Source organism: Gorilla gorilla, chromosome 15 (assembly GCF_029281585.2).
Source record: "Gorilla gorilla gorilla isolate KB3781 chromosome 15, NHGRI_mGorGor1-v2.1_pri, whole genome shotgun sequence".
Classification (NCBI taxonomy): Eukaryota; Metazoa; Chordata; class Mammalia; order Primates; family Hominidae; genus Gorilla; species Gorilla gorilla.
This window is the reverse complement of record NC_073239.2, coordinates 69,741,738-69,754,097: the sequence shown is the minus strand read 5'-3', so window position 1 is coordinate 69,754,097 and position 12,360 is coordinate 69,741,738. Positions and strand designations below refer to the sequence as shown.

The window sequence follows — 12,360 nt, the reverse complement described above, 5'->3', positions numbered from 1 at the left end:
GTGGTGCGATCTCGGCTCACTGCAAGCTCCGCCTCCCGGGTTCACGCCATTCTCCTGCCTCAGTCTCCCGAGTAGCTGGGACTACAGGCGCCCGCCACCACGCCTGGCTAATTTTTTCGTATTTTTAGTAGAGGCGGGGTTTCACTGTGTTAGCCAGAATGGTCTCGATCTCCTAACCTCGTGATCTGCCCGCGTCGGCCTCCCAAAGTGCTGGGATTACAGGCGTGAGCTATCGCGCCCGGCCTGGTTGTTTCTTTTGTGTAGTAAATTACAATATAAAATTCTCGGCCGGGAGCAGTGGCTCATGCCTGTAATCCCAGCACTTTGGGAGGCCGAGGCAGGTGGATCACAAGGTAATGAGTTCAAGACCAGCCTGGCCAATATGGTGAATCCTCATCTCTACTAAAGATACAAAAAATTAGCTGGGCATGGTGGCATCTGTAAGCCCAGCTACTCGGGAGGCTGAGGCAGAAGAATCGCTTGAACCCAGGAGGCGGAGGTTGCAGTGAGCCGAGATCGCGCCATTGCACTCCAGCCTGGGCGATAGGGTGAGACTCAGTCTTAAAATAATAGTAATAATAATAATAATAATAATAATAATTCTCGAAGACAGAGCCCACATCTCACAGCATGGCACTAAGTTGTAGTAGGTGCATATTAGTAAGTACTAGGGGATAGAAGATAAATTCGGTGATCCTGACAGTTCCTCCTGCATTGACAAAAGGCCAAGACAACTGGTGGGGTGTAGGGAGAGGTGAGGATAAAAGTAGGTCGGAATCACAGGAAGTTTTCTTAGCATATATGTATTAGTCTGCCCACACTGCTCTGTCAACATCTCAGTTAGCAAGGGTGTGGGAGATATATATTCTGATAAAGCTCCCTAGGTGATTCTCATATTCTACCATCTTCATACTCCTGATTTATAATTACGGTTAGAAGAATGGAGAGATGCAAAGACAAGAGCAAATACCAAATACCCACTTCAGCTGGAAATTATTAAACAATTTTTCTAAAAAGAAAGAAGATAGGTCTTCCTTTTTCTTTTCTACTTTCCTTTGTGCTTCTTGCCATAGTAGTAGCAATAATACAAAGAAGGATATGCGTATCTCCATGTCTCAGATGGTAAAAAAGAAAGACAGAAGGAAAGAAAGACAGAAAAGAAAGGGCACATTGTAATACCGAAAGCTGCCCATGACTATCCTCAACGAGGCTCAGATGGCCTATTTTTGCAGATCCAGGTGTTCTTGTTTGGTTGCAGTTGTTCTATATTTTTTCATATCTTCCTGAAAAATTCCCTCAGAAAGATCCCAGGTCCATGACATTAATGTCCACTAGTACACTAATATTTTCTAATTTGCTAGTTCTTAAATTTGAACAAGATTTTGAATAACCTGAAGGGCTTGTTGAAACACAAACTCCTAGAATCTACTCCTATAGTTTCTGATTCAGTAAGTGTGGGATGGCTGGGTGCAGTGGCTCACGCCTGTAATCCCAGCACTTTGGGAAGCTGAGGCAGGCGGATCATGAGGTCAGGAGATCGAGACCATCCTGCCTAACATGGTGAAACCCCATCTCAACCAAAAATACAAAAAATTTTAAGTGTGGGATGGAATCCAATAATTTATATTTCTAATAAATTCCCAGATGATGTGGATGCTGCCGGTCTCAGCACATTTGAGAACCACTGTTCTGCTTATTAGTAACTTCATACTTCCCATTGTAGATGGGAGGAAATATCCCAGGAACTAGGAAGGGTGATTGGGAATGCCAATCCCAATAGACGTTAATAGCAGAAGACTTGATATTTGTGTGGGGAGAATAAATGCTCTTTTAGAATGATCATGTTCAGAAGTTTCACCAGCATTTGGATGAGACTGCTATGTAGTACTAGTGAGATTTTTAAACTAAAATGTGTCTTCCCTGTTTGAGATTTCTCATTAAAAAAAAAAAAGTGGAGAGAAATTTACAGCCCATGAAGATGTCCCTTTTCCCCAATCTAGCATGAAATATATTTTGGAGCCACCTACCTTGCTGTATCTTTTTTTCTGTAACACTCTGAAACAATATCATCTCTCTCGGGGCATTAACATTGAAGTTAGCCAAGGTGAAAAGCACCGGAACAAAAATATAAATGTGTATATTTATATATGACATATACTATCTATATACAATGTTTATATATTTGAACATTGTGTATTATAATGTTAATATTAAACTGTGTCTACATGGATATAATTTTCTGGTTCACAATTTGCTGCTTTTTTTCTTTTTTTTTTTTTGAGATGAAATCTCCCTCTGTCACCAGGCTAAAGTACAGTGGCATGATCTGGGCTCACTGCAACCTCTGCCTTGGGCGTTCAAGCAATTCTTCTGCCTCAGCCTCCCAAGTAGCTGGGATGACAGGCACGTGCCACCATGCCCAGCTGATTTTTGTATTTTTAGTAGAGACAAGGTTTCACCATATTGGCCAGGTTGGTCTCAAACTCCTGACCTCGTGATCCGCCCACCTCGGCCTCCCAAAGTGCTGGGATTACAGGCATGAGCCACTGCGCCTGGCCTGCTGCTTTTCTTTCTTTCTTTCTTTTTTTTTTTTTTGAGACAGAGTCTTGCACTGTCGCCCGTGCTGGAGTGCAGTGGTGTGATCTCAGCTCACTGCAACCTCCACCTCCCAGGTTCAAGTGATTCTCCTGCCTCAGCCTCCCAAGTAGCTGGAATTACAGGCGCCCACCACCACTCCCAGCTAATTTTTTTGTATTTTTAGTAGAGACGGGGTTTCGCTATGTTGGCCAGGCTGGCCTCAAACTCCTAACCTCGTGATCCGCCAGCCTCGGCCTCCCAAAGTGATGGGATTACTGGCATAAGCCACGGCGCCCAGGCCCTGCTACTTTTTTTCTACGTCTGATAATTTCTTATTGGATATCAGACATTAAATATTATGTTGTTAAGTATTTAAATTTTGTTGTCATTTTTCAGAGTTTTGAAGTTTATATTGGCCCACAGGTTAGTATTACAGTCAGGTTAGTTGCCAATCAACTTGATTGTTCGAAGGATTTTTTTTTTTTTTTTTTTTTTTTTTTTGAGACAGGGTATCGCTCTGTTACTCAGACTGGAGTGCAGTGGAAGGATCATAGTTCACTGTTACTTTGAACTTCTGGGCTCAAGTGATCCTCCCACCTCAACCTCCCTAGTAACTGGGACTACAGGCACATGCCATCACCCTTGGCTGACTTTTACTTTTTATTTTTTGTAGAGGGAGGATCTGGCTGTGTTGCCAGGCTGGTCTTGAACTCCTGGACTCAAAGGATCCTCCTACCTCAGCCTCCCAAAACACTAGGATTACAGGCGTGAGCCATCTGCCTGGCTGATTTTATCTTTTTGTCTGCTTGACCTATCACTATAGAAATAGATGTTAACATCTCTCATTATGATTGTGGGATTTGTCTCTAATTCCTCTCATTCTTGGATTTGGATCATTTTATCATATCTAGTGACCCTTTTTATCTTTAGTAATGCTTTTGCCTTAAAATACTGCTTTTTTCTGATATTAATAGATCTATGCTACCTTTTTTTTTGTTGAGTATTTGCCTGCTATTCTCTTCCTTACTGTTTTCAACTTTTCTATATTATTGTTTTGAGCTGTACATTTTAAGAAGACTGAAAGAATTCAGTTAAAGCTTGTTTTGTTACTGTAAAACAGGTGTCCCCATAAACATTAGCAATATTAGCTTGTGATAAAATATGCTTTTTCCTTCAAAATAGTTTTCTTGTTTTATATTTAGTTTTGGAGGTTGGTACAACATAGGGAAGACAATACAAAGTAGTTGAGTATATTATTATAGAATCCAATGAAGAAAATAAAAAGTATAAGAACTTTAACAAGATCAAGCTGTGGAAGCCATCTTTAGATGAAATCAGATCCTAAGTGCAAGGCCAAAGGATAAGAGAAAAAAACAAGTTTTGAAATCTACAGAAAAGAAAAGGCTCCAAAATGTGCAGTTTGAAGCTCCAACCACTACAACACCCAAGACCCGGTCTGAAAAGATCAGAAATGCCCATGAATAGGATTGGAAGAGACTATTGAAAGGAAAGAATCATCCAGAACTTATAAAGCAAGATTTAGTGAGTAAGCCATAAGTATGATTTTTATGAGAACCTGTGTTTGCACACATATATATGTGATTTGCACCCTGAGACTTTAGTACTCTCACTGGCTTATTGTGTATTCTATGTGATGATCAACTATGATTCACGATTCTCCTTCCCAAGCCTTCCCCTCCTTGAGTATTCCCTGTTTAAGTAAATGGCCTCCACCCATTAGCTTAAGCCAAAAATCTGAAAGTCATCCTTGATTCATTCATCCTTACCTCACGATCTACTGATCCTGTTTCTTAAATATCTCATGAATCAGTCCATATTTTCCCCCTTCTCTGTCAGTCCCCAATCCACTTCCTCCAGCTGCCTCCTAATTGGCTTACCCACATATATACTACAGTGTTTGTGTGCCATCATCTCCTCCATTCTGTACATAGTGCCCAGAATGATCTTTTTAAAATGCAAGTGATGACGTCACTTCCCTGCTTAAATATATAAACCAAAAAGCAAAGAAACAAACAAAAAACTTAAATGGCTTTCCACTACCTTCAGTACAAAGGCCGAATCCTTTATAAAGCCTCCAAGATCTGGATCCTGTCTCTCTACAATGTAGCCATGTTGGCTTTCCTTTCGACACTACTTCAAAAATCAATTCAATGCTGGATCCTCTGCCTAAACTACTTTCCCCTCTTAGCCAACTAAGAAGTTTCTTAGACAACTCTTCTTCATTTTTCATGTTTTAGCTTTGATATCTCAGGCTGAAGTGGAGGATAGCCTGAGCCTGGGAGGTCGAGGCTGCAGTGAGCTGTACTCTAGGATGGGTGACAGAGCGAGACCCTGTCTCAAAACAAAGACAAACAAACAAAAAACCCAACAACAACACAACACAACACAACACAACACAAACAAAACAAAACAACACAAAACACAAAAAAGGTATTTTGTGTTTCCATTTTTCAGATGAGAAAATTGAGGTTCAGAGATGAAAACTACTGTTTATGGCCTCAAAGCAACTTGGGTGACCGTTAAATTATGATTATGCCATATGTTTTCTGTGTTTGACACTGAAGTATGGCCACTATTCCAAAACTGTTTTTATGATTAGATAAAGGCTATGCTTAGATAGTCTGATACTAAAAAATAAATCATTCCAAATCCTAAAAATGTTTCCAACTGCATGTCAGCATAACGCTGTAACCCTTCCTTTCTAAGGTAACAACATTGTTCTCAAAATAGAGATTTTGCCTCATATCAAATAGATTACAATTAGGGTGAACTAAATTATGAAAACCAAACTGAAAACAAAACACAGAGCTTTTTTTAATGTACCAGTCTTCTAAGTTATTCATGTCATGAAAGTGCAATTCTCCTTATGTCTGTAATTCTCTTTGCTTTGGCCGCAGTTCTTCCGACATAGCTTTCCAGCAATGTCATACATTTTCGTTTAAACATTATGTTCTAGTTGTGTGACTAACACTGACAAATTTGTCTGTGACAAGAGTTCTTCCTTACTATTTGAGCAGCATGTCACCACTTCCCTTCAATGCAGGGTGGTTCTAAGTGAGCGGTCTTTTAGAGAAACTCCCAGTGGTGTCTGGAAGTGACCTCACAATCAAGTTAAATAAGGTTTAGGGAGTTGAGCAAACAGTTTGGACTGAATGAGGCTGATTTCATTTTTTGCTTCAATGACAATCATCTAACTGTTGAGACTCTTGGGCATCTTAAGCAAAAAATGTAGAATTTACTCAAAATGTTTATGCAGTGTAGCCTGTTTCTATGGCAACAGTAAGTAAATAAACTGAAAACATAATTTTTTTTTTTTTTGAGACTGACTCTCACTCTGTCACCTAGGCTGGAGTGCAGTGGCATGATCCTGGCTCACTGCCACCTCCGCCTCCTGGGTTTAAGCAATTCTCATGCCTCAGCCTCCTAAGTAGCTGGAATTACAGGCGCACGCCACCACACCTAGCTAATTTTTGTATTGTTAGTAGAGATGCAGTTTCTCCATGTTGGCCAGGCTGGTCTCAAACTCCTGACCTCATGCGATCTGCCTGCCTTGACCTCTCAAAGTGCTGAGATTACAGGTTTGAGCCACCGTGCCTGGCCCGAAACAATAAATTTAAGTGAAAGAATCATAAGTATGTGACTAAGAAAGGTTTATTTTCCAATTGTACCTTGCATCTGTCCAATTGCTTGAAAAAATATCCAAAGTATTTTTGAACCAACTTTTTTTTTTTTTTTTTTTGAGATAGGGTTTGCTCTGTTGCTCAGGCTGGAGTGCAGTAGTGTGATCAATCCCACCTCAGCCTCCTGAGTAGCTGGGACTACAGGCTTGTAGCACCATGCCTGGCTAATTTTGTTTTTTATTTTTTGTAGAGATGGAGCCTCACTGTATTGCCCAGGCTGGTCTCAAACTCTTGAGACCTCAGGCTCTGAAAGTGCTGGGATTACAGGTGTAAATCATACTGTCTGGCAGTACCAGCTCTTTAATGCTAAAAACTTTTTTTTTTTTTTAGACAGAGTCTCCCTCCATCGCCCAGGCTGTAGTGCAGTGGTGCAATCTCAGCTCACTGCAACCTCTGCCTCCTGGGTTCAAGTGATTCTCCCGCCTCAGCCTCCCGAGTAGCTGGGACTACAGGCGCATGCCACAACTCCTGGCTAATTTTTGTATTTTTTTTTTTTTAAGTAGAGACGAGTTTCACCGTGTTGGCCAGGATGGTCTCAATCTCCTGATCTCGCGATGCACCTGCCTTGGCCTCCCAAAGTGCTGGGATCACACGTTAGCTACTGCTCCCGGCCCTAATGCTAAAAACTTTTAAATTGCTTGTAGATATAATATTTTCTGCAATCTGCTTTTTTACATCCTCAACATAGTAAAATGTTATAAGAATTAGAGACTGACATACTTAGTAAAGCCATCACTAAGTTTTACTTCTCAATTTACTATTTTTTAATAGATATTTCATTATATGTCCAATCACTTTGAAGGAAATGATACAAAGGGGGGAATAAAAAAGGATAAGACATGATTAAGAATTTAGCAAATAATTGGAAAGATGAAATTAGCATATGAGAAACGATGCAGTAAAAACCAGCAATGTCTGGAGCCAGAGTTAAGGAAGCTGTGGAGTAACAAACAAGTTAAAACATTATTTCTGAGGAGGTACACTGGTAAGATTTTTTTTTTCTTTTTCTTTTTTTTTTTGAGATGGAGTCTCACTCTGTCCACCCAGGCTGGAGTTCAGTGGCGCAATCTCAGCTCACTGCAACCTCCGCCTCCTGGGTTCAAGCGATTCTCCTGCCTCAGCCTCCCAAGTAGCTGGGATTACAGGCGCCCGCCACCACGCCCGGCTAACTTTTTTTTGTATTTTTAGTAGAGACGAGGTTTCAGCGTGTTGGCCAGGCTGGTCTCCAACTCCTGACCTCAAGTGACCCGCCCACTTCGACCTCCCTTTTACCAGGGCTACTTTTTTGTTTAACTTTTTTCATGGAAAATTTCAGACATGTACAAAAATAGTAAAATGCATTTTCAGGCATCACCAAGCCACTCTGACAGTTTTATTTTCTTGGAATGCTCTTCCTCTAGACATAGTCACAAGGCTGACTTCCTCACACCTTTCAGAATTTAACTCAAATGACATTTCAGAGAGGTCTTCTCTGACTACTCTATTTAACACTGCACCTCAACGCTCCTTCTGCCTCTTCCCTTTCCTGTTTTTCACCATAACTTTGATCACCTAACATTTTATAATTTTTTACATGTTTTTTTCTGATCTGTTCACAATCTAATAAACTACATGAAGGCAAGGATTAACAAATGTTTTCTTCACTGATATGTCCTAGTACCTAGAACAATTCCTGGTACATAGAAGGGCTTAACAGTCAATGAGTGAATGAATATTAATATGGGGAGTTGTTAAAAAATAGAAAAATAGGAAGCGGCCCCGTGGCCGGAAGTGGGCCTAGAGCGCCGCAGCCCAAGATGAAGCTGGCCGTGGACGAGATGTTTCCAAGGGCGCCGGGCCCTACGTGGACCTGGACGAGGCGGGAGGCAGCACCAGGTTCTTGATGGACTTGGCAACTAATGAAAAGGCTGTTCATGTAGACTTTTTAAATGGTTTTGAAGATCTCTTTGATGATGATGACATCTAGTGAGATGCCGTCTGGCTGCAGGCGGGTCCAAGCCCTTGGTACAGAGCCGCGGTGTGAGCCTGCGCAGGGCAGTTTCAGGTGATTTTAAAGAACATATGGAAATACGTTGAAATTAGGACCTGGTTAACCAAGAAAGACAAAATTGTACTTGACCACTTGGATGAGGCTGTTAATCTCTGAACGTGACCAGGTTTTGTCTTCACTTCAATTAAAAGGAAGCAATGTCACATGCCAAAAAAAAAAAAATTACAACAGAGTTTGGACAGTATTATACGATGCTAGGGAAAAAACATGTGGATTGTGACAGAGGTTAAGCAGTCACCAAATATTCTCTACTCTGAATTTCCCTGCTAACTTGGTAGCTAGGCAGGGTTACAATTACTAACATGGCAAATAAATTGTGAGTGTAAGGGAAGTATGTCAATTATGGGATCAGGCAGTAAAAGTTCCATGCATGATTTTCCAGTCTCTTTTCACTATTCTGGTCACTAAAGATGTCATGTATTTCAGATTTTGACCAGAATAGGGTGGAACTGCCATTAGCCTCCATCCCTGAGTGATTACATGGAGAAAGTGCCCTAACAATTGGTGTAAGACAAAAAAAAACTTATTGTGTTAAGCCACAGAGATTTGGGAGGTTGTTTGTTATTGCAGACTTATTCTGACCATATGCAAATATATGTACACAAACCAGCATTTATTAAGCACGTACTATATGTCAGGCACAATGCTGAACACTTTACATATATTATTTTATTAAACCTTCATCAAACTCTGCAAGCCTGTACTATTACACTGACATGAGAAAACTGGGACAATGTGAGGACAAATCATTTGTCCAAGGCGGTCAGCTAAATGGAAGGGCTGAAAATGAAACCCAGGCAGTCTGAAGAAACATCTATCAAGCTGTTAACTGCGGTTGATATGGTTTGGCTCTGTGTCCCCACCCAAATCTCATCTCAAATTGCAACCCCCATGTGTTGAGGGAGGGACCTGGTGGGAGGTGATTGGACCATGAGGGCGGTTTCCCCCATGCTGTTCTTGTGATAGTGAGGGAGTTCTCACGAGAGCTGATGGTTTTGAAAGTGTTTGGCAGTTTCCTGTTTGTTCTGTCTCCCTCCTGCTGCCTTGTGAAGGTGTGCCTTGCTTCCTCTCACCTTCCACCTTGACTGTAAGTTTCCTGAGGCCTCCCCAGCCATGTGGAACTGAATCAATTAAACCCTCTTTTGTTTATAAATTACCCAGTCTCAGGTAGTATCTTTACAGCAGTGTGAAAACGGACTAACACAGTGGTTATCTTTGAAGGCAGAAATAAGGAGACTGATCGCTCTTTGTTCTATATTTCTGTAATATTTCAAGGTTGTTATTTTTTTTTTCAACCTCCACCTCCCAGGTTCAAGTGATTCTCCTGCCTCAGCCTCTAGAGTAGCTGGGACTACAGGCGCGTACCACCACACCTGGCTAATTTTTGTATTTTTTAGTAGAGACAGAGTTTCACCATGTTGGCCAGGCTGGTCTCAAATTCCTGGCCTCAAGTGATCTGCCCACCTCGGCCTCTCAAAGTGCTGAGATTACAGGCGTGAGCTGTGGCCAGCTTTATTGAGTTCTTAAGTTCAAATGTCTATAAAGAAAAAAAGTGATATGGTTTGGCTCTGTGTCCCCACCCAAATCTCACCTTGAATTGTAATAATCCCCACGTGTCATGGGAGGGACCCAGTGAGAGGTAACTGAATCATGGAGGTGGGTTTTCCCATGCTGTTCTCGTGATAGTGAATAAGTCTCATGAGATCTGATAGGTTTTTTTTTTTTTGAGATGGTGTCTCACTGTGTCGCCCACGCTGGAGTAGAGTGGCGCGATCTCGGCTCACTACAACCTCCACCTCCTGGGTTCAAGTGATTCTCCTGCCTCAGCCTCCTGAGTAGCTGGGATTACAGGCACCCACCACCACACCTGGCTAATTTTTGTATTTTTAGTAGAGACAGGGTTTCTCCATGTTGGCCAGGCTGGTCTCGAACTCCTGAACTCAAGTGATTTGCCCACCTCAGCCTCCCAAAGTGCTGGGATTACAGGCATGAGCCACCATGCCTGGCCAATCTGATGGTTTTATACAGGGGAGTTCCCCTGCACATGCCCTCTTGCCTGCTGCCATGTAAGACATGACTTTGCTCCTTCTTTGCCTTCCACCATGATTGTGAGGCCTGCCCAGCCATGTGGAACTAGGAGTCCATTAAACCTCTTTCTTCCTCTCTTTCTGCCTTTCTTTCTTTCTTTTTTTTTTTTTTTGAGACAGAGTCTCGCTCTGTTGCCCAGGCTGGAGTGCAGTGGCGCGATCTCCTCTCACTGCAAGCTCTGCCTCCCTGGTCCACGCCATTCTCTTGCCTCAGCCTCCCGAGTAGCTGGGACTACAGGCACCCACCACCACGCCTGGCTAATTTTTTGTATTTTTAGTACAGAGATGGGGTTTCACTGTGTTAGCCAGGATGGTCTCGATCTCCTGACCTTGTGATCCACCCGCCTCAGACTCCCAAAGTGCTGGGATTACAGGCATGAGCCACCGCACCCGGCCCCTCTTTCTTTTTTTTGATGGAATTTCACTCTTGTTGCCCAGGCTGGAGTGCAATGGCATGATCCCAGCTCACTTTTTTTTTTTTTTTGACGGAATTTCAGTCTTGTCACCCAGCCTGGAGTGCAATGGCATGATCCTGGCTCACTGCAACCTCCGCCTCCCAGGTTCAAGCAATTCTCCTGTCTCAGCCTCCCAAGTAGCTGGGATTACAGGCACCCACCACCACGCCCGGTGAATTTTTGTATTTTTTTAGTAGAGATGGCGTTTCACTGTGTTGGCCAGGCTGGTCCCGAACTCCTGACCTCAGGTAATCCACCTGCCTCGGCCTCCCAAAGTGCTGGGATTACAGGCATGAGCACCTCTTTTTCTTTATAAATTACCCAGTTTCAGTTATGTCTTTATTAGCAGCATGAGAACAGGCACGCAGCCTCACTCATAAAAAAAAGAAAAATTATAGCTGGGTACAGTGGCTCATGCCTATCATCCCAGCAATTTGGGAGGCTGAGGTGGGCACATCATGGCTTGAACTCATGGCTAGTCATGAGTTTGAGACTAGCCTGAGCAATGTGGTGAAACCTCATCTTTAATAAAGATACAAAAAAATTAGCTGGGTGTGGTGCTGCACGCCTGTAGTCCCAGTAACTCGGGAGGCTGAGGTGGGAGGATTGCTTGAGCCCAGAAGGCAGAGGTTGCAGTGAGCTGAGATTGTGTAGCCATATTCCAGCCTGGGCAACAGAGTGAGAACTTGTTTCAAAAAGAAAAGGAAAATTGCTTGAGTTTCACTAGCATTATGGAAATAATAGTGCCCACCTTATGTCACAGGATTCATATGAGGATCAAATGAAATAATTTATAAACACGTTTAGAGAATGTCTTCGCCTATTTTCTACTACTGTAATAGAATACCAAGACTGGGTAATTCATAATAAAAAGAAGCATATTTGGCTCACAGTTCTGGAGGCTGGGAAGTGCAAGAGCATGGTATCAGTATCTGTTGAGGGTCACCCCATGGCTGAAGGCATCACATGGAAGGAGTAGTGTAAGAGAAAGAAAGACAGGGAGGAGCTGAACTCATCCATTTTATCAGGAAACCACTCCCACGGTAACAGCATTAATCCATATTATGTGAGGGAAGAGCTCTCATGACCTAATCACCCCTTAAGGGCCTCACCTTCTTAATACTGTACCATGGCAATTAAATCTCAATGTGAGTTTTGGAGGGGACATTAAAACCATAACAGAGAATTATAACTTTAAGACCATATTAAGTATGTACCATATTACCTTTTTTTTTTTTTTTGAGACAGAGTCTCGCTCTGTTGCCAGGCTGGAGTGCAGTGGCGCAATCTCGGCTCACTTAAACCTCCACCTCCTGGGTTCCAGTAATTCTCCTGCCTCAGCCTCCTGAGTAGCTGGGACTACAGGCGTGTGCCACTACGCCCAGCTGATTTTTGCATTTTTGGTAGAGACAGGATTTTACCATGTTGGCCAGGATGGTCTCGATCTCTTGACCTCATGATCCACCCACCTCAGCCTCCCAAAGTGCTGG

General features: G+C 42.5%; 1 protein-coding gene across 1 annotated transcript; it reads left to right on the top strand.

Annotated features, from left to right (window-relative positions):
- Nucleotides 1-8,074: 8,074 nt before the first annotated feature.
- LOC101123953 (COP9 signalosome complex subunit 9) lies at nucleotides 8,075-8,287 on the top strand. Its single transcript, XM_031001792.3, is given in 2 exon segments — nucleotides 8,075-8,102; nucleotides 8,105-8,287. Coding segments are annotated over 2 exon segments (168 nt in total). The 3' UTR covers nucleotides 8,245-8,287.
- Nucleotides 8,288-12,360: the final 4,073 nt, after the last annotated feature.